This window comes from Phascolarctos cinereus, unplaced genomic scaffold (assembly GCF_003287225.1).
Source record: "Phascolarctos cinereus isolate Bilbo 61053 unplaced genomic scaffold, phaCin_HiC Scaffold_726;HRSCAF=1367, whole genome shotgun sequence".
NCBI classification, from domain to species: domain Eukaryota; kingdom Metazoa; phylum Chordata; class Mammalia; order Diprotodontia; family Phascolarctidae; genus Phascolarctos; species Phascolarctos cinereus.
The window spans coordinates 317,317,085-317,339,585 of NW_027556098.1; the positions used below are offsets into that span (position 1 = coordinate 317,317,085).

A 22,501-nucleotide genomic window follows, 5' to 3' on the forward strand; every position below is an offset into this window, starting at 1 on the left:
TTTTTATCAATAACAGGACAGCTACCTTGACTGTATGGCTTCAGATGATCTTATTCTTCTAAATTGCTTGCTGTTACTTCATGATCATTTAAAATGGCAATGGATTCATTGTGCTTGTGTTATTGAGTCAATTATACATTTGGTACAAGCCAATTGAGAAAATATTGCAAAGTGTCCTAATGCAAATGGCTTTTAAAAAATACTCTTTATCTATTGGGAGGAATAAAGCCCTTTTTATCAGTTATCAAGATATGTGTGCCACTAGTAGATATGTAGAAGCCCAAAAGCCATTCCTTTGTAGATTAGTAGCCAAAAGATGTGAGCAAGCAGTTCTCAAAAGAATTGTCAACTATTAATAGTCTTTCATATGAAAACTTGTTCCAAGTCTCTGTAATAAGAGATGCAAATAAGGGGGCAAAACCCCCAATCCCTTCTTAGAAAGAGCTCATATTCTGATGAGGGAGATAACATATAAGTAATTATGTACATACAAGATACATACAATGTAAATAAATGATTATAGAGGCATAGGGGTGTGTGTGTGTGTGTGTGTGTGTGTGTGTGTGTGTGTGTATGTGTGTGTGTAGGACAGGCTTATTGCAGAAGATGAGATGTAGGCTGAATTTTAAAAGAAATCAAGGAAACTAGAATTTGGAGGTGAAGAAAGAGAGATGTTAGGCATTGGGGACCGGTATTGCAGATACATGGAACTGGGAGAAGGAATGTTTTGTGTGAGGAACATGTAGACCAGAGTAGCTGGAGAGTAGGTGTGTGGTCAGGGATACAGTGTAAGAAGCCTTGGAAAGGTAAGAAAGACGCAGGTTGTGAAGGATTTTAAAGGCCAAACAAAGCATTTTGATAAGTACTAAGTAGCTACTGGAGTTCTTGAGTAGAGTTTATAGTATTGTTGTTGTTGTTGCTTTTAGTGATTATAGGCTGTGAATACTTTATAGAAAATACATAAACATATAATTCACCTATATTTGGAAAGATCACTGGTGTTTTCTTATTTTGGTAGCAAATAATGTGATGCTTTGTGATAAGAAAAATGATTAGGCTTTTGTTTCAGAGGAAACAGTGCTTTGCTAATAATTCATGTGCTGTTGTGAAGTTTTTGACACAATAATTATGAAGGCATTGCTTTTCAGCTTTGTAGAGAAGTTGGAACTGTACACCTCTTTTGGTATATCTATTCTAAAAGTCATTCATTATATTTAATTGTGTGTAAACTTTTTCTTGTTTGATCAGAGATGCATTTTTCACATTCTCTCTCTGATTTCTTTGTTTCTCAAATCTCTGAAGTTTCTTTATTGATGTTGAATTGTTCTTTGGGTTTGATTTTTTTTGTTTGCATTGCTTTGCATCGCTTTTGATTTTTGCTTTCATTTGCTGCTTAATGGAATCTAGAGTTTCTACTGTACTTTTTTATTTTTTGGATTTTTTTGGGTAGTGTTGTTGCTTTTTAATTTGGCAGTATGGCATTCGAGTTTTCTATTGTCAGTCAACAAGCATTTATTTATTCCTTGGGAATATAAATGCAAGCAAGAGAGAACGAAAGAAAGACAGGTCCTGCCCTAAGCAGATTGCATTCTATTGCTTTTGCTATATAGAATACATAAATATAGGTTACTATAAATTCTTCAAACTTTATATGTATCTGTGCATGCATACAAAAGGGAACTACTAGTCACGATAGCTATAATAGTTTTTGAGAAACCAAAGAGCTGAAAGTACTTCCAATCAGATAGGAATAACTGTCCTCTGAAAAAACGGAGGTCAGCTTAGTAGAAAAGAAGGGTTTAAAAATTAATGATTTTAAGGGAGAAAAGTTGGATTAAATTTTTTATGATATAAATTTTGCATGAATTACAGCAGATTTCTTGATAATTGAAGCTCTCCCTTTTACTACTTTGTCATGCCTATGTGTCATGCTTGCCATCTTTCTTAAAATGAATTCTTTCTGTCTAAGTGGAATGTAGAATATTCTGGAAAAAAAATCTCTTCCATTTCTCCCTCCCAGATGTTCTCTACCATATTCTTCTCTTTCCTAATTTTTTAATGTAAGTACATGTTCTTTATGCTGTCCCATTTCTTTTGAATAAAACATACCCATGTGGAGCCGTATTCCAGGCATGGGTCTTTCCTCACCAAGCCTCCATAATACTTGTGAGTTCACATTTTTCTCTTTTCATTAGGACCTCTAATTCCTCTTCCTCATTGCCTAAAGTTTGTGCCATTGTGTATAGACATTTGAGGCCATGGGTTTTACTAGTGGTTTCTTTCTTGAATTTTGTCCCCCATAAATATGGGTGTGTGAACTGCTCATCTTTCTTCATCGTAGCTACTCTCTGTGGTCAGGTCTGATGGAAATACATAGTCAGTTTTCTCCCTTCCCCATCCTTTTTATTCGAAAGTCCATTTGTTTTGATTTGTTTGACACTAAGCTAGTACATTATTACCACCCTTTGTTATTTTTGGTGAGTGTCTGTGGGTACTTGTCTTATCACTCTCTATTAGTTTGCAAGCTCATTGAGGACAGGGATTATGCCTTATTTATCTTTGTTTGTCTTTAAGCACTTAGCACTGGGCTGGACCTTTGGTAAGTGAGTGAATGTTGAATAGAATTGCTGTCCTGCTTGCAGAGATTTCCTTCCTCTAAAAGGAGCTGTGGTTTGGTCAGCATCAGAGTGGGACTGTGGTGGTTACCCAAACTACATCCTGTGGTATCATCCTGTCTGATCTTAAATGCTCAGAGTGTTTCCCTTTGGGCATGTCTTTCCTTCTGTGGCTAGCCCTGAGATGTCTGTACCCTCTGAGTTAAACACCCTTGTGTAGACACTATTTGCATATCTTGAAAGACACCTATTCTAGTGGGTCCTGCTTTAAGGGGGTGTTCTCTTTTGTCCTTTCCTTATTTTTTGCTTGCTACTGAGTGTAAAGTACATTCGGGATCTTAGAGATATTATATAGTGTGTTCAAAAGACTGGCAGCCTAGTGGAAGGCAGAGGGAAGAACAGGCAGGAGAAAGGAGAACTTTGTGATGTGCTGCTTTGTTTTCTGGAACCAACTTCAAGGGCTCTTAGCATTGGCATGGTGGTGGGAACATTCCTTTGGGGGTTCACTTCTGTTTAGATTTGTGTGCACTTAAAACAACAAAATTGCCACTCTAAAAGGAATTTTGTGTTTGTATATTTTCTTCAGATAGTTGGCCCCATAGAAACTTTGTTGAGCCAAGGAGGACCACTCAGCTCTGAAACAATATCTCAGAAACAAAGATTATTTAACTTAGATGATTGGGCAGCAGGTTTTTCATGCAAGAATGTTGATTGCACTGAGTGGTCTTTGACTTAGTCAGCAGGAACAGTGCTCTCAGCTGCTGTATCATGAAAAGAGAAATTGTCATAGTGTGCCATTTAACTCAGTTGTCATGGAATACTAAACTGTCTTGGTTGATGAGCTCATTTCTAGCCTGAGCCACTATTTCATGAGGGGCTCGAGCCATGTTGTCTTCATTCCAGGCTCGACTCACCCTGGACTTTTTCACCTTCTCACTAGCTGTCTTGCCTCAGTCTGGGTACCCTATCTCTTCCCCTTTCCGGCTCCCCTTTATGTGTTGTTTTCCATCCTTTACAGTATAATTTCTTGGGGTTGAGAGACTATTTTGTTTGCATGTAATGGCTCCTCAACTGCTTTGCACAGTGCTTAGTGGCTAATAAATGTTCTCTCTTTCTCTTCTCTCCCTCTATGTATTTATCTGTCTATCTGTCTCATATCTGATGCTCATTAAGTGCCTGATATGTGCAAGGCAGTCTGCTAATTAAAGCGAAACAAGTATGTTCTTCATTAGATGATTGACCTTTAAGGTCTATTATATTCTGTGATTATATAAATCATCTTAAGGGGTATGGTTAAAGGAATTGGACATGTTTAGCTTGGAGATAAAACTAGGAGGAGGTAATGATACCTGTCTTCAAGCATATGAAAGTATTTGTTCATTATGTCTTGGTTAATGAGGGGCATAGTTTATATTTGGTAGTTCAGCTTCAATTTTGGGATGAAGTGAGACACTCATATGTCATATGAAAGTACTATAAAAGAGACTTTTTTTTTAAACTTCAGAAAGCAGAACTAGGACTAAGGAATCAGATTTCAATTATGTCTAAGAAATGGCTTCATGATAACCAGAAATGTCCAACTGGAGCAGGATGCTTCATCAATAGTGAACTTTCGTTGGAAATATTTAGGTAGAAATTAGATGACTGTAAGGGGTGTTGTAAAGATGATTTTTGTGTTAGGCGGAAGGTTGAACTAGATGACCTCTAAAGGTCTCTTCCACTTCTAGGAATCCAAGATTTTATTTTTCAATTTTTAATTTTATTTCTTTATTTATTTATTTTAGGCATTTGGGGTTAAGTGACTTGCCCAGGGTCACACAGGTAGTAAATGTCAAGTATGTGGGCTGAGGCTGGATTTGAACTCAGGTCCTGCCTTTAGGGCCGGTACTCTATCCACTACACCACCTAGCTGCCCTAGAATCCAAGATTTTATAAGCCATCTGTAATAATATACATTAAATGTTAAAAAACAAACAAAAAACCCCATTCCGGTAACACTTTAAGGTTAACAAAGTACTTTATCTTTTATAGCCCTGGGAGTTAGGTGGCACGAGTATTATTTCCATTTTACACATGAGAAACATGAGGCTCAGAGAGCCAAATTGATTTGTTCATTGTGTCTTGGTTAATGAGGAACACAGTTTGGATTTGGTAGGGGTGGGCTTGCCACCAGCATCCTTTAAGTGAAGCTTCAATTTTGGGATGAAATGAGGCACGCATGTCATGGAACAATAAACAAAAAAAGGTCCCCCTAGTTCCAACAGAGCAAGGCTATATACTTAACAGTGCTACTTAGCTTCTATAGATATGGCCCCACTTGTTTCCAGGTGGAAACAAACCTGTTCAGCAAGACAAGGTGTTCTGACTTGATGTAGTTTTAAAGTCTTGGTATAGTCATCCAGGAAGTTGGAGGGTCCTGGAGTCATATGGGTGAGACTTTTTGTGCCCCTTAGGTGACAAGGAAGGTAGAGACCAATCAGATTTTAGGATAGCTTTGTCCTCTTTTAAGGAAAACTAATCTCTATTGTAGGGAAACAGGAACCTACAGGCATTTGGTTGGCTCAGTAGAGTCAGGGCCTCGAGTCAGGAAGACCTGGGTTCAAATCCAGACTCAGACACTTAGTTATGTGACCCTAGGCAAGTCACTTAACCTCTATTTGCCTCAATTTCCTCAGCTGTAAAATGGGAATAATAATAAGACCTATCTTCCAGGGTTTTTGTAAGGATCAAATAAGATAATATTTGCAAAATGCTTAGCATAGTAGTTGGCACATAGTAGGCACTTAATAAATTCTCCCTCCTTGCCTCTTTCTTTCCCTCCCTATTCAAACCCAGGTCTTTTGGTTCTAAAGTATTTTATGTATGTCATGTAATTTTCATTTTTACTTGAGAACATGATCAAGACATATTATCACTTTAAATTTTAACCACATTCTTACAGCATGATCTTAAAAGTCTTTTGTAGTTAAAACATTCAATAACTCTTTGAATTTTGCACTGTTAGAATACTCTTTAAGTATATGACGGATGCTTACAAAGAAGAAAGATTAAGTTTATATTGTTTGGCCCGGAAAGGCAAGACTAATGGCAGTGTGAAGTTGCAGAAAGGCAAAATTTGGCTTAATATATAGAACTTTATAAAAGTGGAATGAGGTAGGTTAGTAGATAGGGGGTTTCCTTATCACATGCAGAGTCTGAATCTATTTGTCATGGATGCTATAGAAGGCACTCTTGGTCAGCTTAACAGTTTGTGCTAGATGATTTCTTCGGTCCTTTCTAATACTAAGATATGATAATTCCTTGTGAAAAAACTAATTTTATTTACTTACAAATGCATAATCATAGGATTATAAAGCTATAATAGAAGGGCCTTCAGAGGCTTTCTGTCTAGTTCAACCACTTCATTTTACAGATGAGGAAACTAAGTTCTAGGGAAGTTAAATTACTCATCCCAAGTCACACAGGTAATAAGCATAAAAAATGGGATTTGAATACAAAGCCTCTGACTCCAGAGCAATTCCAAGTCATACTGGACCTGACGAGTCATAACAAAGCAAATGCTATTTTAAATCATGTAATTTGCCATGTTTTGAATTGATTTTAAATATTACTCAGTTAACAAGTATGTTAAGTGCATATACTGTGTCCAGCCCTGAACTAGGCTTAGTGGGAATGTGGAATGGGATTAAGAAGGGAGTGAGAAGCATTAAGGTCAAAAGCAGCATGCAATCTATTGTATAGCCAAGAACATTCACATAAAATAATTACTGGATAAGTTACCGTCACAGTCTTTAACATGTACTGTTTGCATATGGAAGTACAGTAATAAGTGTAAAGAGGTTAGATTAATGTGAAATAATCAGGGAAGAGGTAAAGAAAATGGGAGTTGATCTGAGTCTTTAAAAATGTGTGGGTGAAGGTATTGTTGTTATGTGGTGATGAGAACAGAAAACAACATGAGCAAAGAAAATAACTTGGATAGTGGATAACATATATCTTGGGGAAATAGTAGGAAATAAATTTGGATGGGTAAGATAAGGTTTTGACTATGGAAAGCCTTTACTGGTTTTAGCCTCCTGCTGTTCCTAAACTGTCCTGCCCTCCGCCCCAGCTGTTAATGTTTACTACCCTAAGGTTACGTTATATCTGTTTTGTGTGTGTATCTGTGTGTAGACATACATACATACATATATATGTGTATACGTGTGTTAAGTGTCACTTGTTAAAATAGATGTTCTTCCTCTCTCCTCCCTTTTCCACCTTTTCCCTTCCTGTTTCCTCTCCCTCCTTTCTTCTTCCCTCTTTGTGTATCTTCCTGCCCTCTCTCTCTTTCCACTCATCCTTTCCCTCCCTATCTCTCCCCTTCTCTCCATTCCTCTATTCCTCCCCTCTCCCTCTCTCTTTTTCCCTCTCTTCTACTGACCCAGCTAGTGTACCATAAATGATCACTGAAGAAATATTTTGAAACAAATGGAAATATGAGTCACAAATCTATTTCAAGTGTTGTTGATGATATTTTGGCAGAATGGTCCAAGGACTTTTGAACGGAAACTAAGTTTAGGCTACTTGCTATAAGTGTCTTATATATACATATTCAGTGTATTTTATAAGAGTCATTTAATATATAAGGCATATATTTTAAATTAAGCTTACTAAAATGCACATGGACATTATTATGAGAAAATCTGGGAGTAATTTAGCCTGCTGTTAAGCCAAATGTGGTTCGCTTGAAACTTCATTTTCCTGAAGTGAGCTGTTACTTGAGATGCAGTTTGGAAATACCAGCAGTTGACTGTTGTTCTGTAACTGTGTTGCTTTTCCTGTGTTTGTTTTTAAGGGCACCTCTTGGTTTAACCTGTCACAGTGAGTGTCACATGCCTCTGTTCCCACTTCAGCCTGCTCAATAAATTTCCCACCCACCATTGTACTATTTACTTTTCCATTAGAGTATGGGCAATTTTGTGACTGTCAGTAGTATCCTGTCTGATTCAACCCTGCTAACATTGGGGATTAAGCAAGAGCTGGACATTGTATCCTACTCTGAAAGGTTTAAACGAAGAATGTGGAAGTAGGCTTCTGGTCTTTTAGGACAAAATCATATTCCATCCATCAAGTATTTATTGAATGCCTCCCATGTACTGATCATGGGAATCACAGAATTTAGAACTGGAAGGGATTTTAGAGGCTATCTCTCTTCATTTAACAGGAAGAAACAAAGACCCAGGGAGGTTAACAAGTCTCCCAAGGTTGGACAGCTCAGACATGGGGAAGCTGAAATTCAATCCGTAGGTCATCTGATTTTTGGCCATAATTCTTTCTTGAACCTATATGACGTTAAGCATGGTTCAGATATTAAAAAGGATTTATGGTCCTTGTGCTGAAGGTGCTCACATGTAAAATAGTATGTCTTGTGGCCATGTGCCAACGTAAGATGTACTTAGAATATCAACGCGGGGGGGTAGTCTGCCTCTGGTTAGACAATATTTGTGGAGAATTTAAAAACAGTAAATATTGTGTTCTTTGTGGTAGTTAATTCAGAGAATTCTCAGTTGTACAGTCGAGGAATTTATTTCCAGAGTAAATTCTTCATGTTTTAGAATCATTGGTGGTCACTTTAGGTGCACTGTGTTTCTCTAGATCCTGTGGTATCACACATCCCTGAAGAAGTGACCAATGATAGTACAGTGATGGTAAAGACAACTGGAAGTACTTAATTTGTTTCATTATGTATAATCATTTAGATACTTGTGTTTTAAATTTAAAATAGAGATAGTGTGAACTTAGAGGTATAGTATTTCCGTTTGGTAAATGAAAATCTCAGTTCATGTATGAAATATTTTACTGAAATTGAATAATTCTTTGAAATGGAAATTTATTCTTTTTAAATTGTTTTGAAACTAAAGAATATGTCAAGAAAATACAGTGTTACATCATTGGTATGATTTAGTAATTGTTTAAATTGTACCTTTTGTAATCATTTCATTTTTATTAAAATTTACCTATGAAATAGAATTTTATGAAGCTATCAAAGATACCTATGTTATTAAGACTTTCTCTATTTGTATATCTGTTGTTTCATGTGAGGCTTTTCAAATTAAAATGAACAAAAATGTTCTTCCTTCTGTGAGCAGAGATAGATTGACAGATCTGACCATATTGTCTATTGAATATGAATATGTAAAGCAGATTACTTTGATAAAGTCTGACAAATTTTATAGAAATTAAGGCTTGAAAACAGAAACTATTGTGTTATTATTCATAGCTGCAACAAAACAGTATGTAGATAGAACTTTTCCCCTCTTAAAAAATACATTAATGTAATTAAAATAGTAATCCATTACTATTTTCATTTTTTATACTGTAATTTTTATTTTACTTTATTTTACTGACATGTATACCATGTTCAGTATAAGAACATATTCATTGCGTTTCTTTTTTGGTCATTATTATTAGTTTCACTTTCGTGATTATTTCTGAAAATAATTTTTATTTTATAGAGGAGGGGAGTGTTAAAATTAATCTGATTGGGATGTCAGATAGGATAGTCATGATTTGAGAGAGGGGAGAGGGGACAAACCAAAGGTAGGGAAATTGCACAGGCAGGGAAGACTAGGGAAGCACATTCTTTGCCGATTCCCTGTTTACTTTCAAGTATTCTCAATGGTAACTCTTCAGAAACTGATGGTGACAGCCCAGGACCCTGAACCCAAGAGCCTTGAGATTATCAGCCACCCCAGACTACCAGTCTTGCTTCCATCCCAACCCCCATAGCCGTCATTGAGGGGAGACATCATTATGGTGAAGGGGCTTGGGTTCCTCACCAGCATCAGCATCAATACCAGCTACTGTGCAAGATGCTTGGCAGTGGCAGTACCTGTCAGATCACTTCTGCTGTCTAGCCCAGCCCTCTCAGCCATTTTTTGGGGAACCAACTCCTATGGAGAAAGGACCTCTCATCCTGACTACCTGTCAGCCATCTATTGGATACAAGGCAGGCAAACTAGTTTACCTGAAGCAGCAGGGCACACACTGGGAGAGAGACAGGAGGCAGCACATGCCAGGCAAGTTAAACCACTACCACTACCACCATGACTACTATCCCTTCTCACATCCCAATGGAGATAGCCCAGGACCCTGAATGCAAGTCTGTAGTCCAAAGCCATCATCCTGGGAAACAACCCCTATGGAGATGCAGCCTGGCAATGGTTCCTGTAGATGCTGTAGCCCCAGCTACTAAAGAGCCAGAAAATGAAGTTCTTGCTGCCAGAGTCCTTGGCATTGTTAGATGATTTAACATCAGAAACTGGTATCATTTTATCAATGGAAATGACATTGAAGAAGAGGCATTACCATCTCTTGTTGTATGCCAAAGACTTTGAGGCCTTCCCATCTGCCTTGCAGCTAAAACCTTCCATATATGTTATCTCCCCCTTATTATGTGAGCTCCTTGAAAGCAGGGACTGTCCTACTTCTATATTTTCTCATAGAGATCCTCATAGGGCATGGACCCTAGCCCCTTGCTATCTTGGTTACTACCTTCCTTTTAGTGTATTCTACTTTGTTGATGTTCTTTCTAAATTGTGTCATCCAGTATTCTCCATGTAGTTTTGCCCAGACAGTGGACAGTGACACTGTCACCTCCTGTGTTCTGGAGACTGTGCTTCTAATGCAGTCCAAGAATGAATTCACTTTTTTGAGCACCATATTACACTGTTGATTCTTATTGCGTTACAAAACCCAGGTCTTTTTTCACACAGACTGTTGTTATCTCTCCTTGTCAGAAATAACATTTTTCTGACCATAATATAGACCATGCAGTATTATTTTGTCCCCCAGCACTAATGAAAGCAAGATTTTTTTTTTTTTTGTACTTTGGAGTTGGCATTATGGTGACTCTTCAGTTACCAAAGGGACTGGATAATATTCTCTTTCTTTATGGATTCCTTTCCCAGGCTTGCAAAATCAAGGAACATTCTTGAAACCAGGCAGCCAGTTATAGAGATAGGGTGACTATTTCCCTTCCCTAGGTGGAATCGAGATGTTTTGTGTTATTTTTAAAAGCCCCAGAACTCCAAAACTTTATTCTCCTGCTAAGTTACAAAGGGAACGTTATTGCACTGTCTTGATGTAGCAAGGGCTCTGAAATTTTATTTGGATAACACTGAAGATTGGAGGAAATGTGACTCTGTCTGTGTGTTTTAAGCCCCTAAGGTAAGATCAGAAATCGTCTGGGGCAGTAAGAGCCAAATAGTTGAAGTCATACATTAATTATGGTCATGAATCATTTTTATTTTCAAAGTCTTAACCATTTGACAAGGTTGTTTGCATAGTACCAGTGAGTTTCAGACAGCACTTTCTTCCTTCCCTCTCCCTTTTTAAAGCAATAGACTATTTTGTTGTTTCCTCTATCAGCAGATATTCCAGTTAGGAATGCCTTGAAACTCTTACTGATTACCAGGAATTTTACCTATGATGATTTTTATTTCTCTAGATTAGTGTTCCTTAATTTATTAGCCATTTATTTAGAATATAGTTATCTTTTTTAAATTAAAAATTTTCATTTATCAAGCACATATTTTTTTCTCCCCATATCACCTTCCTCCAACTATGAAAAAAAGAAAAACAAAACCCTTGTAACAAATATTCGTAATTAAAACAAATTCCCAAATTGATATCTCAAAAAATTTGTGTCTTATTCTGCATATTACTGCATTACTCTTCTGTTAGGAGGTTGGTAGCATTTTTTGTTATCAGTCATCTGGAGTCACAATTAATCATTGTATTGATCAGAGTTCTTAAATCTTTTAAAAATGATTTGTTTTTGCAATATTGATGATACAGTATAAATTGTTCTAATTCTTTTCCATTCACTCTGCATCATTCCATACCTGTCTTACCAGAATTCTCTGATACCAGATCTTAATTTCTTATAGCATAATAATATTCCATAGCATTCTTTTGCCATAATTTGTTCAGCTATTCCTAAATTGACATGCACCCCTTGGTTTCTAGTTCTTTACCATATCAAAAAAGTGTATCTTTTAATGCAATGGTTTGCATAGCTTAGAAAAGTTAAATTATTGATTATTTTGAAATCAATGTACTCATTCATTTCACAAGCATTTTTTTAAGTACCTTCTCTTTGCTATCTGTTATGCTTGTCACTGAGAGAGTTAAAAATACTAATAATCTTTTGTATTTGTATGACTTCATGATTTACAAAGCACTTTCCTCACAGTATTCCTAGGAAGTAGGTGCTTTAGTTATCTAGTCAGCAAGCTTTAATTAAATGCCTATTATGTGCCAGACCAAGTGCTAAGTGAAGGGAATACAAAAGGCCAAAAAAAAAAAAAGAGGCCCTAGTCACAAGGATTTTAAGTGTTATTATTTAATTGTTATTAAGTGTTATTATTTTAAGTGTTATTATTTGACAGTTGAGGACACTGAGGCACAGCCATGTTAAGCAACTTACTCATAGTCACAGTGCTAATGAATGTCATAGGTAGGATTTGAATTCAGGTCTGTTCATTTCTACTTCCAGTACTTTTTTGTTACATCACATTGCCCTCAAGAAACTTATAATTTTGTAGCTGTGACACAAAATATACATATATCCATACAGATATAAAATACTAGTTGTAATATGAATAAGAAGAGTGCAAAATGCTATGCTGTTGTATGAAGGAAATAACACTTCTAACTGATGCTACCCAGGAAGACTTTATAGAAGCAGTAGCATTTGAACTTGGTCTTGAAGAAATGATAGAAGGGAAAGAGGCCATTCTGTATATAGAGCTTACAGAAGATGTGGAGGAGGGAAAGTATGGGCTGTGTTCTGGGATGGTAGAAGAGTTCTTCCCAATAACTGATCTGCAGTAAAATTTTACTAGGTCATAGGATTTTAACTGCCAAAGATCCTTACATTTGAAAACAAAAATTTTTAAAAATCTGACTCTTTTCCTTCCCCTGTACCCTATTCTTGCAGGTTTCTGAGAAGCCCAAGATAGTGGTAAGGCTGCAGAGAGTAGGATGATTTCTAGAGAATTTAGAAATCTTTCCATTCATCAATCTAGTTTGGGTGAGGAACTCCTTCAGAGAATACGTGAGAGGGAATTGTATGAGAGGAAGCTGAGAAGCCAGCCAGCCACCTTTTCTTTACCTTTTTCGGACTTAACTCTGTACTCGTGGATCTAGATGTATTTGGGGACCATTGTGTCATTACAGTAAGGAACCTGAATTCTGTTCTTTTAAATACGCTAAAGTACAACATTGAGAGATAGCATAGTTGTTGCAGGATTTGAAAGCAAACAAACGAAAAAACCACACCATGCCAGAAGTTTGGAGAGTAGGGTAGTGCTTCTTTAATGAGTTTCCTTGGGAATCCTGAGAAAACTGTTAAATGTCTCTATCCATTAGGAAAATAGGGATAATGAGTAGTAATGAGCTAAGGAATTATCTGTGGCCATATAGCAGTTTATGAAAATGTAAAGTTCTGTAGAAATGGCTTTATAATCTTATTGTTGGCAGAGCAATCAGCTTTATTACATCTGTTGTAAAGACATCTTTGTTGCAGAAATAGCATTTGATCTGGAGTGGTGATCATTTTTTGATGTGTAAGTATATAAAGAATACATGAAATAGGGAAGTCTTAAAATCAGAGTTCTCACCTGATTTACCTTTTTAACAATTAGCCTTGATTTTGGCTAAATGTTGAGATGAGGCTTTACTATGGACCTAGTCTTATTCCTGTGTACCAACACCTTTTACATTTGTTACCTCTTGTTGCCTCTCCCTTTCTACTGGACTTTTTCTTTTTCACTCCACTCCCTTTTTTGGTAAAAGTCCTAGCTGTCTTACTCAGAACTTTAGTGTGGGAGCATGTTATTTTTTAGCATTAAGTAAATATTATCAGTAATAGTCACATTGTTAGCTGTTGACTTTAGATAATAATTAGTCATTACTCTTTTCTGGGCTTTAGTTAGCTCATCAGCAAAGTGCAGGGCGTAGGCTAGTTGACACCTAGCATCCTTTCCAGGTTTAAAATTCTTAAGGTTTATAATTTTATAATGGTGTCACCTATTAATGAACATTACTGCTTATATTTTGGTCATAGAGGTTGTTATATGAAAGAAGGATTAGATACTCATCTCCAAACTGGACAAAAATAAGACCATCAAATGGAAATTACATAGAGATTTTAAGCTCAATATATGGAAGAGCTTCCTAACAATAATAAAGTTAAAGAATCTCAGATTTGGAATGAGTGTTAGAAGGTATTTAGTACAACCCAGGTCTGTACTTAAATGAAAATCCTTTTTTTTTTTTCATTTTAACAATAATTCTCCCCCCCCAACTCATATTTAGCTAATTTCTCAGATTAAATTTCTATTAAGTATGGAGTGTTGTACCCTGAGTATTACTTAAGTTACTTATTCCAGAAGTCTTCAAGTGAGGGCTTGGTGATCTCTTGTTGGTGCTATCATTGAATATGTTCTTGTGACAGATGGGAGTTGTATCAGATAATTTCTGAAGCCTTTTTTAGTTTTATTACTTTAAAATTCATCCCCTATAATTTTATTTCTGTCATTGGGAATGAACTATATATGTTGGACTCTCTCAGGCTAGCCATTCCCTTCCCCTTCTTACCCCCCATAATTCTTATATCCATAATGAATACATTGAAATATGCTGAATACTGAAGAAATTGATCATTTTGTTTCCTTGAATTAATAGGCGTACTATTCTGCCACGTTTATATCTTCTTAGCTTATGAAATAGAATAGTGCAGACAATATTGGTTTCTGAGTCAGATGACTTGAGTTGGGGGTCTGATGCACCATGATGTTTATGTACGACCTAGGATAAAAGTTAGCTTCACAGTGTCTCAGTGTTTTCATCTATACAATGGAAATAAAAATACTTGTTTCACCATCTTTATAGGCTTGTTATGAAAAAATTTGTGTTAAGTGCTGTATTATTATCTTTGTTCTGACTTTGGTACCTTTTGTTAGTCAGTGGGATAAATGATCATATCCACATGAGCCCAACCCTGTGAGAGGTGCTTTGTCTGGAGCCCTGGGTTGGAGCCCTACATCTGGCATTTCTCAGTTGGCTCATTGACTCCTGTTCTTTGATCCTCATTTTTCTCACCTGCAAAATAGGAATAATAATCCTTGAACCAGCTCCCTCACAGCAGATTGTAGTGAGAAAAGTGCTCTCTTTGTAAACTTGAAAGGGTAGGAAAACCATGAGTTCTCCTCTCCTTTCCTCTGCTGGGTCAAGAAGCTGGGTTTCATTCACTGTAACTTTTATTTGCAGGCTTCACAGAGCTCAGTGTGCAATTAAACAGACTCAGGTGACTGTTCAGAAAATCGGGAAGGAGATTGAAGAAAAACTACGACTTACATCCACAAGTAATGAGTTGGTAGGTTTGGGTATTTTTCCTTCTTCGAGCCTCTTGATTTCCTGATAGTCTCAGCACATTTTTTGTAATGGGGCGGAAAAGGGTGGACCAGAACTTTCCAGCTAGATTTTAAGTTGGCTTTTAAAGGTTCAAGGTAAACTGTCTTCTCTGTTAACAACATAACAAGCTGGTGCTACTGGAAGAAGCTTTGGAATACGTCAGAATTATACAAGAGATGATTAACAGGCAATCTGATTTATTTCTTTTTAAATGTGAATCATAAGCATAAACTGTATAATGAGTGAAAATAGCTGCTGAGAGAAAAAGAGGCTGAACCTCAGGAAGCAGTTGACTTTAAAATTTGCTTGGACAGGGTAGAATTGATAATTTTAGATCTGTATGTTCCGTGGACAAAGAGACTGATGATCCTTTTTCAGAAATATAGAAACCTCAAATAAAACAAACAGGATTAAGATAAAGTGTAGCCCTAGGCTTGTTACTTCTCCTTTGGAGTCTCATTTTCTTTCCCTTTTATGGTGTAGTGGAAAGAACATGTATATGGATTTAGAAGACCTGGGTTTGAATTTTGGTTCTTCCACTTGTCACCAGTTTGACCTTAGACAGATCATTTAATCTCCCTGTGGCTGTTTCTTCCTCTGAAAAATAAGAAATTTGACTAGGTCAGGAATCAGCAGCTATGAGCTAAGAATGGTTTTTAACAGTTTTAACATAATAGCAAAATTTTATTCAAAAATATAAAAATCATTCTTAGCTTGAAGGCCCAAACAAATCCGGGCCCCCGGACTTGATGATCTGTCTGGTTCCTTTTAGTTCTGGAATATATCACTAAATTATCTCTAAGGTCCTTTTTAGCTTTGGCTTCTAATTTTATGTTAACAACATTATATTACTTACTGATGTTTGAATGCTATATGGACTTATAGTTGGGAGATTTGGGCTAAAACCCTTTGAATCTAGTGCAAAAAACACTGATTGAGATTTAAGAACAGAAGGAGGATAGGATATTTCTATATTCAAGGCACCTAATACAGAAAATTGTTTCCTCTTAACTCTCCCTTCACCTTCCACTTATTGTTTCATGTGAACTGACTTCTCCAGGTCTCTGTTTCCTCATCTTTAAAATTAAGGATTTGGGCTAAGCACAGAGTGGAATGAGAAGTCCATTAGGTCTAAAGAATTATACTTCCTTCTTGTCACTGCCTTACTTGGGGTTTGTCAAATCACCAAAGACAGGTCCTAATACATTTAGCCAACTAGACTGTTGAACAGTAGCTTGTTGTGTTCCAGGGCTCTTTGACTAAGGGGGCCTGTGCATGTGACTTGAATCACTTATACCAGGTGGCCTAGTAAGGGCCCAGTGCTGTCCACATCAGTCTGCTTTTGGTCTTAAACCTGGCATACTCCCTCCTGCATGGAGACCATATTTTATACTTAGTGGTAAATGACCTGGACTGATAGATGGTGTGTTTTGGGGGAACAGCACATGAAGCACCTTTAAAAAAATAAAAATAAAAAAGAGGAAAAGAAAGCAGTCAGGACAAAAATCCTAGCAACTCTTTAAAGTTAGAGCAAGTATGGTAATGCCAGGATCATGAATTGATCAGTAGGTTGTAATATATCCAGAGGTCTATTGAAGATAGCACCAAACAGAAATGAAAAGAAGACTGACTTCTCAAACCAGGCTAACTTTAGGAGTATGTCCACTACAAAACATCTGCAAAATTATATCTATAAGTAGAAGCTAAGAGTTTATAATCCATTTCCTTGTAACTTGTCCTTTGGCCTAACATAATATCTCCCATTCACTTGTATTACCATTTTTCCCAGGCTTCTGGCTACTACCCTTCTTTTAGGGGACATCTATACCTAGGTTCACATTCCTAGCTGTGTTTTCTGGCTTGGAGTATAAAAATTCCCTGGTTCTTCCACAGTTCCCATTGCCTATGATTTTTAAAAAAAATTTAAAAAATATTTTTAGAAATAAATTATGAACTTGAGAAATATCAATATGAATATTTCTTTATATTAATAATAAAGATGAATTATATGGAATTGATTTTCTTACATGTAACATGTTGAATGGTAAGTCCAACACTGTCCAACTTGTCGATAAATCCCTCCTGAACTTCCTTCTTCATATTTTCAAAAATATACTAGGGGTAGTCTTGATAATCTAGAGCTTTTAGACTCTCAGTCCCTTGATGAAGCCAAGGTAACAGCCTAAGAATTCCTATCAGTCCTTATAAATTATGACTTGCTCCTTCCCTCCTTGGAGGGCAACTGTACAGACCATTAGGTAGGCTAGAGTTCAGCTTGTAGGGAGGACTGCCCAAATACTTTGTTGCTCAGGTATTTACTGGAAACTGGTAGAAGACCAGGGGTGAACATCCTATTTACAATAGGTAGAACCATCTTTGTACCAAATATCAGAGATGTTTGAAGTGTCCAAGTAAATTAGAAAATGCCCAGGTGGTGAGAGTTGGCCTTGTTGCGGGGATGGGAGGTTTAATAAAGACACTACCCACAGGGAGACCAGAGACTTTATTTACAATAAAGATGTTTAAGATGGTAGTGAACAGACTTGTCCTATTCTTAAATATACCATTTCCACTTAACAGTGTAGGCATTATGGATCCCACTAATCTGTATGCTTAGATTTTTTTAATAATCCAAGGATGGAAATCTCAGAGTGCAACAACAGAGAATGTTTTTAGGTTAGGTGCTCAGTGACTGCCAGTGGTAGTATATTAGATGGTAGCTTCAGAAAAGTTACAGCTTCAAGGGCCATTGCTTTGAGTGCCTCATAGAGGCAGCCAGGTGGCACAGGGGATAGATAACTGGGCCTGGAATCAGGAAGACCCAAGTTCAAATTTGACCTTAAGATACTTATTAGTTTGTGATCCTGGCCAAGTTCATTTAACTTCTGTTTGTCTCAGTTTCTTCAACTATAAACTGGGAGTACTAATAGAGTTTACCTCCCAAGATTATTGTGAGGATCAAATGAGAAAATATTTTTAAAAGTACTTAGCTCAGTGCCTAGCAGGAGTTTATCCTGCATTGTAGTAGACATGGACTAGGCTCAAATTTCATCAGCCTTGAAAGACTGAAGGTTAAATCTCTGCTCACTGAGAGAGGAGATGGGAAATGACTGCATACCTTAATAGCAGTGGGAGTAGTTGGAGGAATCTTCAACCAACGTGATGTTATCAATATCATAATGGAGGAAACCATAACAGGGTGCACATTGTCTAGATTATAATAATAATAAACAATATCATGACAATATGTAGGAGAATTTGATACTGAGTGGAATAAAGACCACTTACCCAAATAAAAGCTCAGAGGTATCTCCAGGTAGAAAACAGAAGGTTTTATTCTAGCAAGTCTCGCGCTAGAGTTGGGCATCTCCTACCCAGCAGACTGGTGTAGAGACGTGAGGCACAACCAACAGTAAGCAGTATATATAGTCTTAGACAAACCACTCCAAAAAGCCCCCTTCCCACCTGTCTGTCTCAATCTCTTTATACTCATTGACTGAGGCAAGAGACCTCACAGTCTATTTTCAGAATCCAAGAGATACATTTTACTCAAAACTAGCTTGGAAGCTACAGGATTGCCTTATTTGGGTAAAGTTAAGGCACAAACCAACAGAGGGGGTGGTTACAAAACAAGGGAGGGGGGTGGGCAGCTGGTGCACAACCCCCTTCCCCAGAAACAAAAGTGAAACTTAGGCCCAGCTCATGCTGAAGCCTCACTACATTTATGGAGCATAGCTTACATCTCATGTGAGAAACTTTCATTTGTCCCAGGCAGTACCAATGTGGGAACACTGTAAAAATATTTCCAGGTAGAAGTGAATTACTCTTGACTCTCCTAGAGAATGGAGATTGTGAGGGGGTTGGGGTGGGGGTGGGAAGCAGGGAAAGCATTAGCTAAATCAGTGACACTGTACCTGGGGGCTGGATGACATCCCCAACTATTACCGCCATATTAGAAAAGCTATGGGGGTGACTATCGTATTCAGTTCCCCGTATTCCATCATAAAGCACCAACTTCCAATGTGACCTTCTACATTGGCCACACCCTGATTATTATATGAAGATGTGGCATGGTGGAGAATTCTGGTGTTTTTAATGTATGCTATAAGTGTAGGGATTTCAGCAGTAGTTTGGGGAGCTAAGTGGGGTTTTAAAAGTATGGGATGTTTTAAACAGATAAGGGAGTTGGGGTTCCAATTATTTTTTCCTACCCTAACTAGGACCACTCCCCACAAACCCAACACTACCAGATGACCTCTCATCTCTTATCTGAATATTTGTGGTACAATAGAAAGAGTTCTGGACTTGGATCCTGGGACCAGAGTCATAATCCTGACTCTGCCACTCATTGCCTTTGTACCTGTAGGCAAGCCACTTCCTGTCTTCATACCTTAATTCCCTCATCAGTAAAATGAGGGAATTGGACTTTTGAGACCCCCCCCTTTGACTCTTAATCTTTGGTCCTATGGTCCTGAGATTTATCTTTCATATCTTATTCCAAATTGCCTGCTTCCTTGGGGTTTCTATTTCTAACCCACCTGACTTCTGCATTACAACAGGGTAGACAAGGAACTTATTTTTAGAGGGTCAAACCTGCCTAATTCCCACCTAAACTCACTACAACAGAGATATAACTCTCTTATCCTGATTGCATAGGGTGATAGGGGGTCCTCAGTTAACTCCCTCAACTTTTCACTCAGATCAGATTTTTATCTTCCTGGCCCCCAGACCCAAGAGATAGTAGGGTAGTCTCTGTCCAAGATGGGTGGTAGGAAATGGAGTAGAAGTCCTCTTCATCTCAGTTCCATTGCTTCTCCTCTGACTTATACCTAATAGCTCCTATTTCCTTGGGTAACAAGATTGGATTGGGATTGGGATCCTCACCCCAGATGACCTACCCCCCTCTCATCATTTCAGAGAAGCTAAGTGCCAATGTCCTTGCTGCCTGTCCTTGCTGTATTAAGGCAAAATAAGTTTCATTTTGTTAACCTTTGAGTGACTTGTGAGTGCCTCATTTTATTCCAACACTAAACCAGAATTAGAGTGCTGGATATTATTGCTACCTAGGAGACACTGTTCTAGGTCTATACATTGGCCTCCAATCACTGATATCATGTGATTTGCTCAACTCTTCAGGTCTCAAGGCCTGTGTAGAATATGTGGTGCCCACAATATGCTTTTACAGACAGGCATGCAAGTGTCCCACTTATCAGTAATTCTTACATAAATGACTCCCCATCGATAGGATGTTGGAGATTTGCCTAGAACTCAGACCTGGGAGGGACATTCATGATCATCGAGTTTATCACCTTTATTTTATTGAGGTTCGTATACCTTATAATTAAAAGAACTAGGAGAAATTCCTAGTCTGGGTATTAATACTTGTTCACAGACTCCCATTCTGTTACTTTACTGTGTGACATCATTAGGCAAGTCCTTTAACCTCTCACCTTTCTCCTCTTTAAATGAGATTAGGTGAGATTAAGAGGCATCTGAAGTCCCTTGGTAAATAAATAAATGAATAAAGCATTTATAAAGAAATTGCTATATGCAAAGTCCCATGCTAAGTTCTGGGAATACATATAAGAAAAGTGCTGATTCTCTAGGAGCTCATATTCTAATGGGGATGATGACAGAGTCCCCCATTAGAAAGACGTTTGGGGATTCTTTCAGCTGTAAGTCAAATGGAAAGGCCCTTAAGGTGCAGCAGCAAAGCACATAGTAGTGCTCTTTCTGTAATGTCATTTCTACTGATCAAATCCCACTCTATTCTGATGTTGAACTGCATGACAATGCCAAAAAATTTTTGAGTCTTTAGCCAGTGTGTCTGTAGCACCTGCGGGAGAAATGTCTGGCTGCATCTCCTCAGTGGTATTTCCTCAGGATGATGGTAGCGGGTACCTGGACTGGAAGTATTGCTACTTCCAAGGATCTTGGGTTCAGGATCCCTTCTGGCTCTAATCTAAGAGAGAGCCAGAGTTGATGTCCAGAGTGCTGGACTTGCAGTCAAGAAATCTAGGTTTGAGCTGTGTGAGCATGGACAAATCACTTAAACTCTCAGAACTTGTTTCCTCATCTGTAAAACAGGCATAATAATACCTGCCCTCTTTACCTCCTAGGGCTGTGAGGATGTCACTGTTCACACGTAAAAGTATTGTATACTATAAATTTGAGTTATTATCCTATGAACTTATAGTAAGGATGGTCTGATTATTACTTTGGAAACTTGCCAAAAATGTTGCTGGGAGGGTTGTTGCTGTGAAGCAGTTCTGTTTAAATGGAAATAGAAATTGTAATCGAATATGTTTCTGAACTATCTCCTTTTTTATGAAAGTTAATGAATCCTACCATTCTGTGACTGAATTCTAATAACGAATCCAGTTCCAGGCCTTATCTTTTAAAGGGGCAGAGTAGGAAAAAAAAAAGGCAGACTAATTTTAACTTTCTTTTTTTTAATATATATATATGCACACACACACACATAATATATATAAAATTCCACTTATTTCAGAATCTCTGTCTAGGAATAATTCTAGGTTTCTGACTTCTTGTTTCCTCAGATCTGCCGAATTACTTTTACTAGGTAACAGTATATGATTTGTTTCATAATGGAAAAATATGTTTAATTTTGTTTTTATTAAACATAAGTGGTGACATTTTACAAAGAGCAAATTGACAAGTTCACTATATAGCTTAGTGCTGCCTGTCCCACATTAGATTTCCTTATCCGTACTTGAGGTATTGCGTTAACTCTCAGTTATCCAAATATTGATATTCATGTTGTGGTTTGTTTCTGGAAAGAATTTTGATTCCTGTGTCATTCACACTCCTGTTCTTCCTTTTTACAACGGCAGAAAACTACCATCTTCCATTGCTGGGCTCCAGTTTTTAAGAAATTAGGATTAATGTTAATATTAACCAAAGTAAACAAAATTAAGATAATAAACTTGCTCCACACATGCATGTACACACATGTGTGAGATATGCACATATCTCCACGTGTATATACGTAAACCTTCAGTTATGTATCTCCATATACATAAACACATACACATATACACACATATCTCCATATATGTCTTCATATTTATGTGTGTGTATTAGATTTCAAAGCAGGATACTTTTAAAGTTTCCGCTATTGTAGTAATATAATAAATAGAGGTCATAAAGTTCTTTTTCTCTGAGGTGTTAGACTTCATCATTTTGGGAAGTGTGGCTAATGTTGCTGTGTTCTTAAAACCTGTGCGAGATAGAGAATGTCTTTGGGCAGATTTTACCAAGCCAGAAAGTACAGATCCAGTAACAGGTTGTGTCTGATCTCTCAGGACCAGCCTCTCTAAGTAAAGTGAAGGTAATTGCTAAATATTTGACTACATTTTTTCAGCCACAGTACCACATAAAGGTAATAAATAACAACTTATATT

The 22,501-nt window shown here is 37.3% G+C and overlaps 1 protein-coding gene across 2 annotated transcripts in view; it reads left to right on the plus strand.

Annotated features, from left to right (window-relative positions):
- Positions 1-22,501, plus strand: part of UVRAG (UV radiation resistance associated) — a 443,033-nt gene that overhangs the window by 157,096 nt on the left and 263,436 nt on the right. For both annotated transcript variants that reach the window (XM_020989535.2, XM_078156924.1), the window contains one exon: positions 14,934-15,039. In XM_020989535.2, the coding sequence (XP_020845194.1) occupies positions 14,934-15,039 (106 nt within the window). The remainder of the gene's footprint in view (positions 1-14,933; positions 15,040-22,501) is intronic.